The 20,000-nt window shown below is 42.3% G+C and overlaps 2 protein-coding genes across 2 annotated transcripts in view; one reads left to right on the forward strand and one right to left on the reverse strand.

The window, feature by feature from the left end:
- il22ra2 (interleukin 22 receptor, alpha 2) overlaps positions 1-4,742 on the forward strand; it is a 9,396-nt gene extending 4,654 nt beyond the window's left edge. Inside the window, exons 4-8 of the mRNA XM_017309041.1 lie at positions 746-860; positions 1,772-1,956; positions 2,083-2,225; positions 3,338-3,494; positions 3,584-4,742. Coding sequence (XP_017164530.1) covers positions 746-860; positions 1,772-1,956; positions 2,083-2,225; positions 3,338-3,484 — 590 coding nt within the window. The 3' untranslated portion in view covers positions 3,485-3,494; positions 3,584-4,742. The remainder of the gene's footprint in view (positions 1-745; positions 861-1,771; positions 1,957-2,082; positions 2,226-3,337; positions 3,495-3,583) is intronic.
- map3k21 (mitogen-activated protein kinase kinase kinase 21) overlaps positions 4,309-20,000 on the reverse strand; it is a 26,536-nt gene continuing 10,844 nt past the window's right edge. Inside the window, exons 2-10 of the mRNA XM_008429189.2 lie at positions 14,598-14,778; positions 14,353-14,501; positions 13,441-13,616; positions 11,688-11,928; positions 11,048-11,170; positions 9,778-9,928; positions 9,179-9,273; positions 7,565-8,380; positions 4,309-7,015 (exon numbers count right to left, since the gene is read on the reverse strand). Coding sequence (XP_008427411.1) covers positions 6,669-7,015; positions 7,565-8,380; positions 9,179-9,273; positions 9,778-9,928; positions 11,048-11,170; positions 11,688-11,928; positions 13,441-13,616; positions 14,353-14,501; positions 14,598-14,778 — 2,279 coding nt within the window. The 3' untranslated portion in view covers positions 4,309-6,668. The remainder of the gene's footprint in view (positions 7,016-7,564; positions 8,381-9,178; positions 9,274-9,777; positions 9,929-11,047; positions 11,171-11,687; positions 11,929-13,440; positions 13,617-14,352; positions 14,502-14,597; positions 14,779-20,000) is intronic.

Consider the following 20,000-nt stretch of genomic DNA (forward strand, 5'->3'; position numbering starts at 1 on the left):
ATATTTGGTCATTACCAGTCGTCACAAATCATCCTAAGGAGTTTTTTTTTAAAAAAAAACAGTTAAAAGACTTTTAGAAACTTGAGATTCTTCTACTCCTACTCCAGTGAAGCCTGATGACAGAAGAATTTGTGATTTACGTTAGGCAGCAGTGTTTGTTTTGGGTGACGTCCTCCTGACCTTCCCAGAAGCTCAGGAAGCCTCTTTCCCTCTTTTGTCTACTTAAAACCCAAAGACATCACTTTGAGCCGGTCAAGGAAACTGCACAACTCTGTGCAGTTTTCTTTAGTTTTATCTCACTTCAAATGTAATTATTCTGTTATAAAAAAACAACAACCCTGAAACAAACAAAAAGAAGTAAAAAGAAAAGTTCGATTCAACAATAGTGTCCCAGGAGATAATAAAAGGTTTAATTAAACAGATGTTTACAAATGAGATAATGAATAAAATATGATAGAACTTGATTACATTTATTTAGAAGAAGCTTCAATTTCAGGACCCAACCCATGTTTTCCTTTATCCTTCTCTTTGTTTTCCATCATTACGTCGTCATGCTAGCTGCCAAATTTAGCGAGAGCGCGGCACTTAGGATAAGAAAGCAAACCACTCAAACATTGACCTTGCAGTGCGTCTGCAGTTTGACATCCTGCTCAGTTCTACCTGTTGGTGATAAACTCCTCCAAACGCCATTTATTAACTCGCTTCTCTCATCTGAGCCACTAAAATGTGACTTCCTGTGTTGCAGAGATGCTGACTCCACCTGGACAGGTGAAGTTCGAGTCAACAGACTACAAGAACATCCTGCGCTGGGCCGCGCCCACAAACAGCTCCTGCCTGCAGTACCACGTCCAGTATAAGATGTGAGGGCTCACACACACACTCACACACACAGTCAGATGGATTCTTCCTGCTGCTTCAGCCTTTGGATCTGCTCAACTAGGAAAAAAAACAAACATTTATGGCATTTTTCTCTTGTTTTATTTCTTTAAAAGGATTTTTTTTTATTAAGTCTTAAGTTTTCTTACCAAAAGTGAAATATGAAAAAGGACTTCTTCTCTCCATGAACACACGTGTTTTTGGACCAGTATTTGTCTAATATTTAAATTTTAGAAAACCCACCAGCAGAGGGAGCTCCTCCTCCAACACCTTAACTGACCTATAACCTTTAGCTGTGTGTGTTGTTGGCCTAATCTACTCCAGATTAGGATTAAAAGAGCACTTAAAATTGCCTTCAAGCGTAAAAATGAATATAACACGAGGAAGCTAGCATGCTCGAATACGTTTCCTCTTATTTTATTAGTTTTAGCTATCAGGGTGGCAAATCAAAATTCAACTATATGGTTTAACTAAATGCACCCTGACCTTCAGTGCTTTTTGCACAACTACATCTGCAAATCTTTTTTTGTTCTTCTCGCTTTAACAGATTTACTCTGTAAAAACATCGAAAAATCAGGCATTGATCTGCTACAAGATAAATGAATAGTTCTATTTTGGTGGGATTTTGTGGAATAGTTATTTGCAGTCAACGTCCTACCTGTGGCTAGACATTTGTTCAGAATGACCCCAGTTTGAAGAACTCAAGCAGACTGGAACCAGTTAAAGTCCAGCTTGTATCTGAAACAACTCGAACTTCAGAACGGTTGCAGCAGCTCGGCGTTTCGGATTTTTACGCCGACTAGAATCAGATCATCATGTCCATTCGACATACAGTGTAAACATCCCCCCCGCCCCCCCGAGTCGTCTCACAGAAATCTCCGCTCACCTCTCACAGTTACGGCGAGCTGGACTGGCTGAACGTCAGTAACTGTCAGGGCATCCATAGACACGACTGCAACCTCAGCGGCGCCACCTCCGACGTCAGAGAGTGGTACTACGCCCGGGTGCGAGCGTCGTGTGCGGCCACCAGCAGCAAATCGGCCTGGGCCATGTCCCGCAGATTCAGCCCCCGCTGGGACAGTAAGCGCCGACCCTCCTCTTTAACATCAACTCCTTTATCCTATCTTATTTGTAGAATTATTTCTGAAAAAAAGATGGTGTCTGAAAAATGTATTTTTAATGACCGTTGACTGTTTGTCTCTGCAGCCAAAATCAGCCCCCCCACGGTGAAGCTGAACTTGTCCAAACAGGACGTCGTGGTCCAAGTGAAAGCCTCCAGAGTGTTGATGCGCAAGGTGCACAACGGCGTGCACAACCACATCTACGTCGTCCACCCTGGCGGAAAGGAGGTAGGGAAGTCACACAGATTATTGCCCATAATCTCGGCTCTTCTGTTTTACCCAAAATCTGCCAGATTGTTGTTAAAATTTTTGTACACCGACCCCTGCGAAATTACTAATATCGCTTCATTAATTAAGATGATTCTATAAAACTCTGACTCAGGGGGTGCTCAATATATATGCACTCCACACTTTTCAGATTTTTATTCACTAAAAGAAACCTGAACATTTTGTCATGGATTTAATAGAAAAGTCCAAAAGTGTATATTTGACTCAAATTGAAAAAAAAATTAAATAAATAATAATAGCAATAAAGCCTCCAAATGTCGAGAAAAGAAAGAAATACATTTAATTATGTTTGAATTCTAACTGCAAAAACACAAAATCTTAGCAAGTATGTCTTTGCCTAGTTTCTAGTGCAGATACGTTGACATACTTGAAATATGACAAAACTAACTCACAAGTTACTTTCCAGCAAGTTATAGGAGTTTCCTTTAAGTCAATCATTTATTCATATTTTACTTATAATCAAGACATTTTTCCCATATTGGAAATAGAGAAAATGTCTTGTTCCATTTGCAGATTATTCACTTATAGTTAGCACCTTTTCTCCAATATTAATGAATTACAGACTGAAAACAAGCTCATATGTCTTGCTGGAAAATTACTTGTCAGTTAGTTTTGTCTTATTCGAAGCACAATAAGATATTTTGCATTAGAAACTAGACCAAAAATACACGGCGAGATTTAGTGTTTTTGCAGTGCAGCATCTATGTTGCAGTTTCATTTTTTTTTACTTTTTTGCTAAGTGACTCATCATTTGAAGCCATTAAAATCTGATACGTGACAAAACAGTCGCAGTCACCGATTCTAGGGCAAAAGCACAGATCAGATTCAAATAATGGACAAATTTAGGGCAACATTCGTCCAGTTATGAAGGCAAAGAGGAAATAGAAAAGGTTGGGGCAGAAGAGGAAGAGTAGAGGTGAAAAAAAAAAGAACAATAACACAGAAAAAAAAGAAGAACCAACTGACCCGTTGCCCCAGTTTTCTCCCTCCGTCGCTTTGTGCTGTACGTGACAGCTGACATGCGGCGCCTCTCTTTCCCTCCCCTCCTCCAGGAGGTTTATGAGGTGGCGAGCGGCTCCAGGCTGACTCTGACAGAACTGAAGCCCAGGATACGCTACTGCTTCCAAGCACAGACCGTCATCCCCCGGGACATGAAGAGCAGCGACCGCAGCACGGCCGAGTGCATCACCACAGACTGATCACACGCAGGTCCGCTTCTGCACCAAACAGCTGTTGTGTCCGTGAGAAACGAGCCTGAAGAGTCTGACGGGTTTCCTTCTCTTCTTCTTCTTCTGCAGACGCCGGTTGACTCCAGTCGTCTCGTCACTCCAGTCCTCACCCCTACCTCCACGGCTGTAGCCACGGGTATCTGAACTCGGAAAACTGGTGCGATTAATGGAATCTCTCGAGGAGCTTTTTTTTTAAAAATTTTATTTAAAGTCTGTTGCTAAAACTTGAAACTTTCTTGACATTTTTGGAGTATTTTCTGCTGAGGATCACTGTGAAATTCATTTCTTTGCGACGTTGTTGTTGTAACTAAGTTTGGTTATTTTATTTCATTTTTTTTGGAAGCTGAAGTGAAAACATGAAGACTATTTTATCTACTGAAATATTTATGCACAAGTTGATTACTTAGAGGAAGCAACCTTTGACATTTTGTATTTTTATCTCAAACGAATGAGAACAAACGGATGTTCCTGGACGTTTTGGACACGACGTTTAAGAAAAAAAAAAGAAGACTACCAGAGCTTCTGTTTGGGATTAAAAACGAGCCCTGCTGATGTTTTATACCTCATGTTTGTCCTGCCTGCATCAACTCACTAATAAAAGGATTCATTTCCTCTTTTAAAAGTTAATTTGTTTGTGTGTTCAGTTGTTGCGCTGCTGAAAGGTCAAAATCGTCTTGCAGGGGAGTTTTTAATATTCTGGAACGTTCTCGTGTTCTGTCAGAATTAAAGCCACAAAATTGGCTGTGTTTCAATACGAGAAAATAAAATTTAAAAAAATCAAATAAAGAAGACAATAGGCTTGATGTGGACTTTATTTAAAACGTTGATAAACATGATAACTCTTGATTGATCAGGCATGACATAACCAATACTGTCAGGATAAACACGCACGGCCCACTGAAACAGATCTGAACCCAGTCAGTGTCATCAGCCGTCTTTAAAAACAAAAAAAGAAGAAGAAGTTTTACACAGTTTGATCACTTCGCAGGCCTCTACGCTTCGTCTCCTTCACATAGCAGCAGGTTGGATTAGTGGTTTTTGGGTCTGAACGCAGAAAAATTATAATGTCAAATCTGGTCCCCATCGCTGCCGTGGAAAAGCGTCTTAGGAATGTAAGAGAAAACTTTCGCCACAAAATGGCGCGCTATTTACAGACGGTTCTGAAAAACGGCTTGGATAGCACCTTTAACAGTTTGAGACTCGGATACTTCACGCTCTACAAAAAAAATCAAAAAATCAAGACGCACGCAAATGTCAGGAAGACATTCACACCGTCTGGTAATTCAGACGCTTCTCTAAGTTCATCCTTTAGCCCTTCTCTAGGAAACTCAGTAAGACAACGGGTGAAACAAGTGAAGAGGCGCTGTACGCACTTTTCAGTTACAGTTAAAACCCGATTCAGAGCTCTGGAGCGTAGAAAAGGTCTGGAGAGCAAAGCCTGCTGGGATACAGAGACCTTCACAAGTCCTGAGGAAGCAGGTAGTTTAAAGTAAAATGTAATTCAAACGTCTCCGGACTTTTCTGAGCGCGACGGGACGAGTTTGTTCAGGTGAAAAGAAATATTTTTACGCTTAAATAGACTTCATGATGCGAAACGGATTCAACCGAATGTGGAAGTTGTTAAATGTAACAGTTCAACAGGTTCATTCAGGTAAAAATATGTGATGCTTGCATTAAAAAAGGCACAAGCTTTACTGAGCACACTTTAAAAACCAGCTGCATTCAGGAATGTGTGGAAATAATACAAGTCCCTCAGTAAAACAGAGTATGACTTAAACTGTGATTTGTTTCAGTAACTCATCAAAAGGTAAAACTCGTGCTAAACAGATTCTTTGTTTTGATGACTACGGCTTAAAGCTAATGGAACTGAGTAGAACGTTTATTGGGATTTTAAAATATTGCATAAGACCAATAATAATAATTTTTTAAAAAGTACTGATGTGTTACTTTTAAGACAGTGACCTCAAAAGGTCGCTGATAACGAATCTGCCTGTTCAGTGGATGTCAATGGAAAGTTGAGTGGAGGAAAAAGTGTGGCAGTGCGGAAAAAGATGAGAAAGTAACAGCTTAGAAAGGGTTGTGAAGCCATGAGGATACTGATGTCATCTTCCAGCAGAACGTGACTCCTGCTGCTGAAGCCGCCAGTAACCATGGCAACACTGTGATTGACGCCCCATCCTTATGGAATATTTCTGACACGTTTCATGAGCTCCAGGTCACAATCATCAAAATTTCAAATAAAAGCTCGAGGGTGTGAGATGAATCCGTAAGAGTTGAACTTTTTCAACTCCCCATTACAGACGCAGCTCATGTGTTCATGTTTCAACCAATCAGCTCTTGTTGGGTTTTACTGCTTTATATGAAAAATCTGCTTTAGTGTGCTGAGAACCAGAAAAAAAAAAAAAACATCTATAAATACATAAACAGCAACATTTTTCTTGTCTTTTTTTTTTTTTTACAAGAATAGTTTCCATGTCTGCTTTGTAAGACTTCCAGTGATTTTCTACCTGCATCTCTATAATCTTTAGGCCGTTCTGGGTGGAACAACAGATGCTTCGGCTCTAGCATTGATAATGTAACCTGTCCCTAGAGCGCAGACTGAGCTGACAGTCATAAAAACACATTTGCAATAGAAAACAGCAGCAGCATCAGGCTGACAGTGGGTAAAAAGTCATATTTACAAACATTGCCTTTTTTGTGTGTGAACATTTTAAGTTTACATGTACGATTCTCAAGTGAGAAAATAAATCTAGGAGCCTGATGACGCAGCTGTGAAACGGAGGTGGAATGTATGTCCTGCTGCCCACTAACTCAGTTCATATTAAATTACCGATAAAAATAAATAAAAAGGTGTTTTGAGTCGGGGGAGATGCAGCGGCGGTCAACGTTGAGCTGCGACGACATACGGAGGGGACAGGGCGGGGTAACGGCGAGGGCAAGGTCAGGGGTCAGAGTCTGTTCTGGAAACGTGTTTAAGGCGGTTCTTTTAGAGCGCTGTGACACCCCAACATCACTTTGCTCAGGCACTAAGCAAAAAAAAAAAAAAAAACCTTCTTTCTATGGTGCTTTTAGAGACAAAAAGGAACAAAGGCAGCGTACGTCTAAAACCCCCCCCAGCTACCCTCTACAGCCCGCCTCGCTCAGCTCCAGGCTCCTAGGAGAAAAACTCTTTCTCCAGCTCAAACATGGAGGGCCGTGCTGGGGAGCTCTGGATGCGGCAGAGCGGCACGGTGCAGTCCCGTTTCTGCCCCTCCGTGTCCATGTCGAGCAGCGAGCAGCCCACCTCCGAGGACAGCACTACGCTCAGGTCCTGGGCCGTCTTCTCCCCGGAGTAGTGGCCCAGGGAGTAGCTCTTGTTGCGGCCCCGCAGCAGGGCCCAGGTGTGGGGCTTGGCCCGGAATGACAGGGGCCTCTGCCGCGGGACAGCGTCCCCGTTGGCCGGCTTTTCCTCCTTCTCCTGCTTCCTCTGAGCAGCAGGTGGCGCCGGAGGGCCGTTGTGGGCTGTGAGCAGAGAGAACAGTCAGATATACCCGAGTATGCTAACTTCCCCCAGCTATGCACTGCAAAAAACACAACATGTTGTCAAATGCAAGTGTCTTAGTACACTGGAAACGAGACAAAACTGATGTACAAGTAACTTTTCAGCAATATATGCACCTTGTTTTGAGTTAATTATTCCTTAATATGAAAAAGTACTAGTTTTAAGTACTATTCCTGCAAATGAAACAAGACATTTTAATGTCTTCATCCACTGGCAGGTTTGCTGTAGAAACTAGACCAGGGGTGTCAAACTCCAGTCCTCGAGGGCCGGTGTCCTGCAACTTTTAGAAGTGCCTCTGCTGCACCACACCTGAATAGAATAATTARGTCATTAGCAAGGCTCTGGAGAACTGAGGAGGTAATTAAGCCATTTGATTCAGGTGTTTTGTACCTGTGGCACATCTAAAAACTGCAGGACAGCGGCCCTTCAGGACTGGAGTTTGACACCCCTGAACTAGACCATAGATATGCTGAGATTAGTGTTCTTGCGGTGCGGTGTGTGCTCCTCACTGTTGTGGTTGGTGGTGTACTTCTTCCTGCGCAGTCGTGTTCCTGTGTTGTGTTTGCTCTGCTCTGGGGGCCGACTCTGACTTTGCTCTGCCTTCTGGGTTTCAGCTGCAGGCTTGTTGCTCTGGCTGTCTGCAGCTGCTGCTCTGACGGGTCGGGACGTTTCTGAGTTGTGATCGTTGACCGCAGGCTCGGCCTTCCCAGGACTCGGCTCCGACGCCTCCGCCTCCGGCTGTAAGAGGCACTTGGTGGAATTGCACTCCATGATGGCAGACATCGAGACGAGGTTGACCGGCGGGGCGCCGGCGCCGTTTGAAGACGCGTCTTCCTTGCGGGAGCGGCCGCCCGGCGGGGAGGTGCTGCGGCGGAACCGGGTTGCACGCTGAAACAGGCCCTCCTTCTTCTTCTTCTCCTCTTTTGGGGTTTCGTACTCCTCAGGAGGAGCTGAGGTCCTGATGGCCTCTCTGATGTCGTAACCCAGGACCACGGAGGCCAGCAGCGAGCCGCAGCCGTACAGCGCAAAGTCGGTCTTCCGTCGCGCTGACGCCCTCTTCAGGCTGTTGGTGGGGGTCAGCTGAGGGGTTGTGGAGGTGGAGGAGGTGGACGTGGTGGTGCAGGGGTCTTCCGGAGTCTCTGGGGGACTTCCTGCACCGACCCCGGCGTCGCCCGGTCCGCCGCTCCCGCCGGGGCTCTGAGGCTGCGTCTCGTCCCTCCACAGAGGAAGGTCGATGTAAACCTGGTTGGGGAACTTGAGCTGCTTTGGTTTGGAGCTGCTGTCGGGACATTCCTGGGGGAACGCCTCCTCCCTGCCTGCTCCCGCTGAAAACAAACACACGACTGGTTCAATGTAATCAAAACAAGGAAAAAGGGATTTTCTTTGCAAATAAAGTCTTAATGATTCGTTGTGCATTTGCCCTCCTCACTGCAGATCCAGACACCATTCTGTCGGGGTGTGTTTCTACCAGCCCATTTAAAAACTGATGTTGTGCCGAAACAGCTCCACTAATTAGTCCAAACTTAATCAGCATCAAAACACAGCGGACACCATCTTGGCATTACCACAGCAGCCAACATCTACAAGCTTCCTCATCTCCACTTGGCCAATCAGGACCAAGGAGAATGAATGGCAGTCCTGGATTGGCTGCTTTGCTAACGCCAGCTAATAGCGTGTCAAGTAGCATTGGTGCTACAGCTTCCCATGCTGCATTTTCTTTTGAATATTTCAGATATTCTCCAGGGAAAAATCTGCAAATAGTCAAATTTTCCACAAATAATAGGGCATACCACAGAAAAGTCTGCAAATACTGAACTGCAAATGGGTGAGGGTCCAGTGTGTATTTCACCAGGGGTGAAGGGCGATGAGATGCAGTGTTATAAACCAAACCAATAATTTTGCATGCAAGACAAAATGTGTTGCTTGCATGGTTTATAACAAAATGCAAACAGAACCAAAGAAATCAACACTATGAGGTTCAAAAACTATTTCAAAAAGTATAAATAAAGTTCCCCCCCCAAACCCACATATATGTAAAAAAAGAATAAAAGTTATAGCAATAGAGGTTTGGTGCCTTCTCTCTAACGTTTGTCTATCTGGTAGTTTGTAGTTCATCAGCTCACCTTGTTCGCCGAACAGAGCGGCGAGGGGAACAGACTTCTGGGACTTCAGCAGGCTGGTGGACCAGGGGTTACTGCCGTCTGACAGAGGGCGCACCCTGAACCCAAAATACAGGAGAATGTGAAGACGAGTAAAAGACAGACTGCAGGGTCACTGAACAAGCTAAATGAGGTACATCTTACTTATTTATTACTTTGAAAATATTAATATTCCCACTTTGTGCTTGAGTGAAATAAATAAGTAGAGAGAAAATAGTTGAAAAAATGGGAGTTGTTTTTGGAGCCGGCTGCCCAGTGGAGAAAGGCCGTGGGTTCGAATCCCAGCTTGGAGTCTTTCTACTTTGCGTGTTCTCGCCTGAGCATGAGTGGTTCCTCTCTGGGCCCAAACACGTGACTGTAATCGGCTTAACCGCCCTCGGATACGAAAGGTTCAAGTGGTTGAATGAAATAAGTTCCTAGTCGTGTCAACAACAGTTCAAAGGCAGAAGCTTTATCATCTGATTAGTAATAAACTGACCTCCAAGTTGATTCAAAGTACAGAAAACATTTAGGAACATCAGCCAAATGTTCTGGGACTAAGCCTGGCTGTGTGTCAGTCTTACCTCTCAGCTGCAGCAGGTCTTTCTTTGCTCTGAACTGAACTGGGGCCCCAGGTTCTTCCTTTCTTCTTGATTCCTTTTTTCACGTCGTCGAACTCCTCTGGCCTGAAGAGGGAGCTGCGGCCCCACGTACGGTTGCTCTCGTCTTGTGTGACTGACAACAGGAATTTCTGCTCATTATATGACAGCCACAGAAGCTACATGAGAAACTACGAGGGTGTTTTTTTTTTTTTAAGGTTTTGTTGGCTCTAGTGGCCTTTATTTGAAAGTAGTTTGACAGGAAAGAGGGTTATGACCTGCGCCAATTGATATTTGGCCTGCTCCAAATGTCAACAGGCCAGGAATCGAACCTGCGACTACCGGCATGAGGACTAAGGCTTCAATATGTGGGTTGTGCTTTGCCCCTACGCCACCACAGCACCCAGAGGATGTGTTTTAATCTGTTAAATCCAACAGTAATCTTTGAATAAAATCTCTAATGTCTGTGTCATCTTTAACTCTTGTCCTTACAAAAAGCCTGATTCAGTTTTTAAGAGCTAATTTGATTGATTTAAAGTTTTTGTCATTTTATTTAGTTATCTGAGAAGATACACATTGGTAAGGTGTTTCAGTTTCATTAAGACTGGATAAGTATAAGTCTAATAACTGTAAACTTTCTCTAAAATAATTAAAATTGACTTTACAAAACAGGACTTTTTAAAACAAAAGTAGAACATTTTTTAATTTGCTTGTTTGTGGCTGGACACAAAATTTATCCAACTTTCCAAAAAAAAAAAAAAAAAAAAAAACCCAAATTAAATGTAATAATGAAAGAGAATATGGAAGAGATGAAACCTCATTATTCAATAAACTTGTGTCCAGTAGAGAAAAAAACTGTTGTGAAGTTTTAGGCCGATTTCTGTTTTCATACTGAATCGTCAGGGTCAGAGCTGATCCAGTGGATCTGCTCAACAATCTTCCTGCTCATTCTGAATGTCTCCACCTCGCTGAAATGCACAAGAGGAATTTGCTCCTGTTATCACAAGGGCGTTGCAGCGTGCCTAAAAGTCTTTACCAAACTGTTTAAACAACTGACTGGCTGCCTTTTTTGTCCCTCTCGGTTAAAAACAGCATCCGCGTGCTCGGCTCTCGTAAACCTCTCAAAGAGCTGATGTGGTTTTCTTTTTTCGTGATTTAATTTTTTGAAAAAGAAGAGCCGATTTAATCCAGGAAGCACGGTTGATGTTTAAACTTTCAGACTGTGCATGGCCTGAGGAAGACGAAGCGGACTCACGCTGGATGGCTCGCAGTCGGGGGATGAGTGTGGGGCTGCTGGGCGGAGAGGAGCTGGTGCTGTGGAGGCTGCGCCGCTTGTCCATGGAAGGCGACGCCTGCACGGTTATCTTGTGCTGGAAGTCTGCAGAATGCAACATGGACATGCAGGGGGGTGTAATTTGCTATCAGGGTTTACACAAGAAGCATTCTTTGTAAAAGGCAAATATTGCACAGGCTGCAGCACTGAACAAAACTCTCAATTATAGAAAACCTCACAGTGTCATAGTAAATAAACACAGATGTCAGTAGCTGCCTTTCCATCGACAACATCGCTGCGTAAATTGGAATTGCAGCTTGATTGAAAAATGTTGGAAAAAAAACCCATTAAAAACACAAAAATGAGGTGGATTCTCGGCTGTATTTGGCAAAACTGAAATTTACACACTTTTTTCACATCACACGTGTCACATGATCAATCAATAACCGGACGTTACCGCTGGTGGAAAAGACAGAAAAGACGACAAGAAGTGGTGGGAGGATGATGGTGTGGCATGCTTTTTAATGACTTACTCCTCTGTGTGATTTTAATGACCTTTATTATTTAAACACCGCAATTGCGAAATTGTGCTTTTCCAAGGTTAGTTGACATTTACTCTCACCTGAGGGCAGGCTGATGCGGTTTCCATCCTTCAGTTTGAGGCGGGAGCGTTTGAATTTGCCTTTCCTCTTCTTGACGTTGGGCTTGTCCTTGTTGAGCTGGAAGATGAGGATGTTGAGCTCTCTCTCCAACACGTTGATCTCGCGCTCCGCCAGCTGCTGCTCGCGCCGCTTCAGCAGCTCCTCCTGAGACTTCTGCTGCAGGGCGGCCCGCGTCAGCTCCTCCTCCCTGGAGCGCAGCTCCTGCACACAACCGGGTTGGAAGTGAAGGCTGGGCTGCCTGCTGCAAAGCTACAGAGCTACTTTACGAAACCGAGAAGACATGGTTCAACAGAAGCATCTTCAGACTGACGGACTGCACTGGTTCATGCTTAAAATAGATTAAATCTGTTCATTTGAACAGGAAAAAAGGTTACTCTGGATACAAAAGCTGATATAAAATGCTGAAGGAAGTTTTTGTTTTAAAATATTAATAAGACCCTGACTTACAGCAGCTAGTTTTGATATAAATAGATGATCGTTCATGTTGGAAAGGCAAGAAAAATATTCTAAATGCTGCTACGATATCTTCTTATATTTTAGTTTATAAACATGAATCGCAATTATCTAAAATCAGAATCAGCAGATCAAAAGCTAAAAAAAAAAAAACTTAATAGGTCCATTTCTGAAATATATGGTTGCATTAAAAATATTGACCTACGGTAATTGAATACCTTAATTTAATCGCCTTAGACCAAAAACTTTAATCGATTTAAGTGATTTAAAATGAAATCACCAACCAAACTTACAATGCAGGTGTTATGAATAATTTGTCAGATCCTGACAGGATTACACAGTGAAATCAGCAGTTAGGGTTCAAAATATTCAACGGATTACGTTCTGGTTCTCGTGTTCCAGGATTTAGAGTCACATTCTCAGAAACGCGTTAAAATTACAATGCAGCCCTTGAAGACAGATTTCTGTAGGATAAGCGGTGGATGACTCCGTCAATAAGAAGTTGGCCGTAGGATTAATTTATGCGTAGCTGCAAACTTTGGTTTCCTTCCAGGGTTTTTTCTCTTTTCCTCCAACTTTCTCTCAATTCCTTTCTGCTGAGTAATGATAATTGGTACTAGATGACTTCAGTAAAGCAGCTTTCCGGTCAAAACCCGTCAGCCTCCTTGATACAGATTAGTGTGGGATATTTGCAAAAAATCTACCAACATAATTGACAACACTGCCGTTAATTATGTGAAATTTGTATAAGAGAAATGGTTGCCAATCCTCTGAGATAACGCTTCCTGTTAAGTACGATAAAAAAAAAAAAAACAACTACTGAAAGTTTAATAATATATTTGACTAAATTACCAATATTCACAATGAGGAATGGAAAAAATAGAAGATATTGGCCTAGATTAGGAGAAAGAAATAGAATTTAAGTCTTAGAAACCCAACCTGTGTGGTTCAGTTCACTATTTGTGCTGATCCTGTTTTTTACTAGACACTAATTAACCCTCTCTTTAAGCGTACACTTAAACAGAAAGCAGATTAAGCTCTTAACCAGGGGGAAGTACGCTCAAGCACCACAGCAGTAATGACTCAGTCAGCTAAAGACACAACAAGCTTATTAAATGAAGGTAACCAATCAGGGCTTTAGAGCGGTTACACTTGGATTGTTTCGTCTCTCAGCATCTGCAGACATCAGACGCTGACATCTGGTAAAGTTCCCACACAGAGCGAGGCAGAGATCGTCGATGCCTTCCGGTCGGCGAGTACCTTCTCTTTGGTCCTGAGCTCATCGAACATCTCCTGGATCTCCACCCGCCAGTCGTCCTGCATGCTGTGGAAGGAGTCCTGGGGCATGGTGGCCATCACCGCCTCCTCGATGGCCGACAGCTGCTCCAGGATGCAGGAGAAGGAGGGGCGGACATGAGGGTCCTGGTCCCAGCACTCTGCGGGACGAAGCACAGATCAACCCGGGTCAGAACATCTCCGTCTCCGACTGCGTTCATTTAGCAAAAATCCTTTCCCTCTCTCTAAACGAGCTACCAACATATCCAGGTGACTGGCTTTACAGCGGACAGCTGGCATTTGTAGGATACAAGCAGACACACAGGTGGCTTCACTAAACCCGTTAGCATACAGAAACTGTCTGACTGGTTTCCCAATGCGTGAAGAAAAGGTTCTGGTTGTCGTCGGCTCAGCAGAACTTTTGTTTTAGTTAGAATGTGAAAAATTATGATGAAATAAAGCGGGTTTCCATTTACTGGTTTGGAGCGAATCAACCAGGTTACGCATGGATGTAATGAACAAGATGTAGAGCTGGAAAACTAGCATGGACCACACATCTCAGAAAAACGGACAGTCTTCCCCTCCCATTGAGAGGTCTGGACTTATTTCACATGTTTCAGAGTCAAACCCACCAGTGGATAAGAACGTTGGCTGCATCAAAAGAGATAAACACCACATTGCCCACAAAGTCTCACACTATTTGGTTGAAGAAACATAAAGTCACGTTTCCCCCCTTAAGAATGAAATAACAGTACTTTGACCAGTTCACTTAAATCACTAGGCGGTACACACAAAATGTAGATTTTTGTCAGATCAAACATCAAAGTAAATTGGACTAAAAATGACAGCAGGATTGGTTTATTTGATTTTCAAACAAAATGATTTGGCTGTAATCACCTTCCATAAGCTTGGCGAAGGGTTCGGGGCAGGTGGAGGGGATGGGAAGAGTCAACTTGTTGACAGCAACACCGTAAGCAACAGCCAGACCGTCGATCCCTCGGTACGGGACCTCCCCCGTTAACAGCTCCCACAGCAGGACACCGTAACTAATGGAGGACACACACACACACACAGATAAAGTCACCTTCACTGCATGAAGGATAAGATACTTTAGTCAGAGTCGTAGTCTGTCGTTGCCGGACCTCCACACGTCGCTGCCTTTGGAGAAGAGCGAGGACTTGATGACCTCTGGGGCCATCCAGGAGTAGGTGCCTGCAGCCGACATTTTTGTAGTTTTGTGCCACTCCCTGGCGAGGCCGAAGTCCGTGATCTTCAAGGTCTTCCTCCCGATGTCGTCGTTCTCAATTTTTTCAAGTAATAAAACTGAGAAAAGGGGAGAGAGGCAAAGCTGAAATAAGAGTGATGTGGTTAAATTTTCAAGATTAAGTTTTATTTTTTATTTTTTTTACATTCTGCTAAATATTACAAACATAAAAGGAAAACAACGTTAAAGAAAAGCAAAGCAGAATTGCAAAATAAGCATCTGAAAGTAAACGGGATGGAAATGGATTCAGACTCCAATGTTCCTACACAACTTTTAAAAAACCCAAATTCAATTTTTCAGATCATTTTTAGATGATAAATGTAAAACTGCTGATGACTTTACAACAGATGGATGAATGAATAATCAACAAAGCAATCAATGGATGAGAGCAAAAAAAAATATATAAACAAAAATACGCAAAACTCCAAATGTTTCTAAGATACCGAGAGGCAGCTCCAGTCAGATTTTTTTTTTTACAAGCATTTTCAGTAAGTTTTTTAAAAAAATAGATAACTATGATTAACGCAGCAGAACAGAAGGAGAGAGAAAAGTGCATGTGGGGAGTGATAGGTGATATTCATGAGGGCAGGCAGTATGCGGCGCCACTCGTTACTGCGGTAACGGGAGGCTGACAGCGCCACAAAGCGCCTGTCCTCAGGTCCTAAAACTGCTTAACACATTAAAGACTGAAGCCTGCTGGTAACAAAACACCTGAAGTAAAAGCGCGGCCGCGGAGAAGCCGGGTCCGACTGACACGCTGTATGAAGTCCAGACAATCTGTGACAATCAGGTGTGAAAAATCTATGCCTCGCATAGAGCCGTCCAAAACTCTCTGCTCTTTTATTCACGTTTTTCTGGAGTGCAGTGAACAAAAACAGCCAGGGCCTGGCGGTCTGAGTCCAAGTCTGAACTCACACAAGACGAATAACTTCTTCCCTCTGCTTACATTTTACTGGGATTACTTCTAGTTGCACACAGAACAGATAGTAACTGTGTGGAAGTAAAGCAGCTCCACCAATCATTGTTAATAAGCCAATAATTGTTTTGAAATTGCAGCTGTAAAGCCACTAGCAGCAAGTCTGTGAAAGTACCAGAGCAGCCTGACTGACTGACCAGCTAAAGCCAGGCGCTTGTACACAAGATGCCTCATGAAAAATAACCTCACATTGGCCACACGTCGGTTTTAAGGTCTGTTGTCAGACCCATAATTTACTTGTTTCACATAATTTACCATCAAAAAACTGAATATTAACAGCGAAAAGTGGCTCTTTGATGCCTTGATACTCTTGATTTCTTTTCACATCTGTTTTTACTTCTGCCAAAAGCGTCTCTCATTACAAACTGTCCCACTTCACGACTTTATGCGCAGACCTATCGCTTACAGTCGAGCTGCGGTGATTCTGCGAAGCAAACAACGGAGGAGCTGAAATGTACGCCTCGATCTTCCTCAAGTTACTTCTGGGTTATTTTTAAAGTCAATGTGAAAAACATTGACGGCCCATTAAAAATAAATCCCTCAAAGTTGTGTTTGTTTTTTTTTCCCCCCCAAGCATGCAAAGAGTGGATGGACTTTACTATGCGTTTCTTGGGCTGTTGTGTCAAAGGAGTGAATTGTTGGAATTTTTAATGGTTAAAATGCGACATCGTAGCAATTTCCAAACAGAAATATTTGTGATGCTTGTAACAAGGTAGCTGCATCATGAGTTGTTGATTTTTTTTCTCTAACCTTGAACTCGCTGCTCTCGATCGCTGCATGGCAAACACAGAAAAAAAATATTCACCAATAGTAAATTTACCTCCCTGATTTTATGCGCTTCTTTAAAGCTTATTGTTCTGCTGATTATTACAAGTCCTGCTTCTTAATTAAAGAGAAAGCAGATCCTTTGACAGATGCCAATGGGCGGCATGAGAAGGCAGCCGCTGCCCTGAAGAACCGACGGTGAGCTCAGAAATACGTCTCGTGACTGCTGGGTAAATACAAAAAACAAACAAACAAAAAAAACAAAAAACTCAAACAAACAAACAAACAAACAAACAGAATGGCCTCTGTTAACAATGGTCCACGATATCGGGGGTGCTGGGTGGCTCGGTTGGTACACCGGGTCAACGTCCTTGACGCGTTTGTCCTTGGATAGTTGGATTCCTGGTCTTAGGTCATCTACCTTGTTCTCTCTCAACACTCGTTCCTGTGAAATTGGTGTTAAAAAAAAAAAAAAAAAGCTGGCAGAGCCCAGAAACTGCCCACTACTTTAAAACAAAACACCACTTAACCATAAAGTCTCAATTTATCTGAAGGTTTTAGGTGGCAATTTTCAGATCTGAAAATTTGTTTGTTTGCCACAAGAAACGAAAACATTTTGTACCAAATTTGACAGAAGGATATTTTAAAGTAATATGTTAGATACTAGTGTCAAACTTGCCTCTTATCTTTGTTTAATAGACCCTGAAAACAACAGAAACTGCATCACCAGTAAACGCTTCAAGAAAATACATAAAAAAAACATGTCACTAATAAATCACTAAAGCACTGCCCGACTACTCTGAATGAACTGCAAACATTAGGATGGCAGCATTTTGTTTTTTAAGAGCAGTATTTGTATTTGTGTGGATGTGACTGGGTTAAATACAGATAGTTTAAATCACAGCCTGCAAATCAATACCTTTAATTCCCCGGATTGGAAAAAAACATGAACTTCAAAGTTATTTTGGCATCAAAATCAAACCTAGTTTGAAAACCTTAGCATCAGTTTCACGCCCTGAAAGGATCTAAAGACAAAAAAGTAGCAAATCTCCTTCTTTTTATTTTAAGTACTTGATTTGTTTATGAAGTCAAAAACAAAAATGGTAAAAGAGTTGTACTAAATCTCAACTTGTGATAGGTCAAAAAATAACAACAACAAACAAAACAACTTCATTTGATCATAAATCTTTCTATTTTTTCAGAAATGTCAATTTTTCTTTTGGGTATTCGAGTAAATCTGAGAACACAAACTTATTTGCATTGTTATCCCAACTTAGAAAACAATTAAATAAAATGATAAACTTTTCAAAACTGGACAAGAACCTTGAACAGTGAAGCAAGCCCAGATGAACTACAAACTGTCTGATTGAAACAGTGTCATATCCCCCCCAAATTTCAACTTGACATGAACGAATGTGAAGCAGTACGTCGAGCTTACAAAGTGGTTTGTTTCTGAAAGTAGCTCTACTTGGTCGTCTGCAGCTCAGGCAAGCCGTCTAACGTGAGCAGTGATGGTTAAGATTTCCGTTGCCATCGTCAGGTAATATTTTAATAGCTGTGAAAAAACTGCTAGCATCATTTTAGGACGTCCCAGGCTCGGTAAAGAACAGGGCCATCGGTGCCATTACTCTCCTGGGGCAAACAGGGGATCCTCTACCCCAGCTCCAACAATGGGAATTCCATTACAAAACAGGTTTCACTCCACCAACGATACACTTCGACTTCCTGTTGTCAAGTCGTCTCCCGGTGACGCCAAAGATTCCTCCCAGCGGCCTCCGTGGAACAATAACAACGACTTAAGACGGGTTGGTTACACGACCTTGAGGAAAAGTGGTCTTGGGATAAACCTGTCTGTGCTGACTTGACGTATAAAATGTCACGCAGAATATTTTCTTTGGAGCTCCTTGCTACTTTGGTGTCAGCCCTCTAGAAAAGTTGGATAAAAGAACAAGCTTCTGTCACATGACTCCCTGTTGACGTCAAGCTACAAATAGCAACCTGTCACACTTGCAATCCATTTTATTTGACGTGTCGACTCTAACAAGAGTTGAGTTGCTGGTAAGCGGGAGAGTCACCATCAAAGGGTTGACTAGTTTGGTTGCATTTCAAATGATTAAACCAAACTAAGGAACTCCTGGTGAACATTTATTTGCTCTCTACTTAAAACGTGTCTTGAAAAATATTCAGTAAGTGAAGAGGAAGGGAAGGGTTTACTTCTGTTTTCAAAGTTTTATTGGCGAAAGTGAATCTGAAATGCGGAGAATGCATTTGTGTTCAGGCATGTAGGGTGGAGACAGGAGGTGAGCGGGTCATATGAGACCAAAATTTTACTTTAGGTCCTGCATGCAACAGGTTGTGTGTGCTGGAACTTGGAACACGTATCAACTTGATTTCCCTTTCCTCATTGTGAAGCAGGATGGTAGCTGCATCATGCTGTGGGAATGCTAAGGGAAGCTGTTCAGAGATGGAGCTAAATATAGCACAGTCCTAAAAGAACAGACTGCAAATGATTTTGTGGGTTCATCTTTCATTAAGATAATAAATATTCAGCCTCAGCAGTAATAAAAGACTTTAGATCAGAGATCTGAACGCCCAAAGTTCAGATCTAAATCCATTCAGAAGATAGGAAACACTTTGACTGAACTCCAGCTATTTAGACATGAAAAATGGGCACAAATTGACAGTGTCTGGATGTGCAGAGTTGGTAGAGACTCATTCTTGCAGCTGTAATTTCAGTGAAAGGCGATCATGACTGTGACTACAAATACAAATGGATGCCACACTTTTGAAATATTTATTTGTGAAAACGATTTACTTGTTTTTATCACAAAATCATAACATTAGATTCATCACATAAAATCCTTAAAAACAAATTGGTTGGTGTAATAAACTAATCCCTAGAATACCAGCAGCAGTGAGACAAACAGATCAACAGCAATCGATGAAAACTGGTGAGTTTATTTACAAGTCAAAGTCTCTACTCAGTGTTTACAAGCTCGAAGTCTCGCCTATAACCAACAGCTGAGTCAATCTTTTGGTCCTTCAGATTCACGTTATGTAAGACTGTTGATTATTCCCCAAGAATCTGCCAGACTTAAACACCGTCATGCACAAGCTTTGTGGTTTTGGTAATTCAGTAATGTTCCGTAATCTAGACTACTTTCACTGTTGGCTTTAAGGATCAGACCTGCAGGCCAACAACGCATGACAGAAACAGATGAGGAGTCGATTTTATGACGTTTTTGAAGCAATAACACTACTGTCAAAATTTGTAATTCACTTAAAACAGTAAAGCTTCAAACCCACAAAAAAAAAAAAAAAAAAAAACACAGGCAAGACAGAGACAGGTAAGTAAAATTCTTAGTTTCAGGAAAACTGGCTCTGTGATAAAACATTTCTAGTTGCACTGTGGAAACATTAACTTCTGCAGGCTCCACTGGGTTTCAGTGTTATCCATTAAAAGGTAAAGGCGAGCTCATCACTACCCAAATACCATTCCATAAACAGAGCAACTTACAGATTTCAACTTATGTTTTTATG

This window comes from Poecilia reticulata, linkage group LG15, assembly GCF_000633615.1.
Source record: "Poecilia reticulata strain Guanapo linkage group LG15, Guppy_female_1.0+MT, whole genome shotgun sequence".
In the NCBI taxonomy this organism is placed as follows: Eukaryota; Metazoa; Chordata; class Actinopteri; order Cyprinodontiformes; family Poeciliidae; genus Poecilia; species Poecilia reticulata.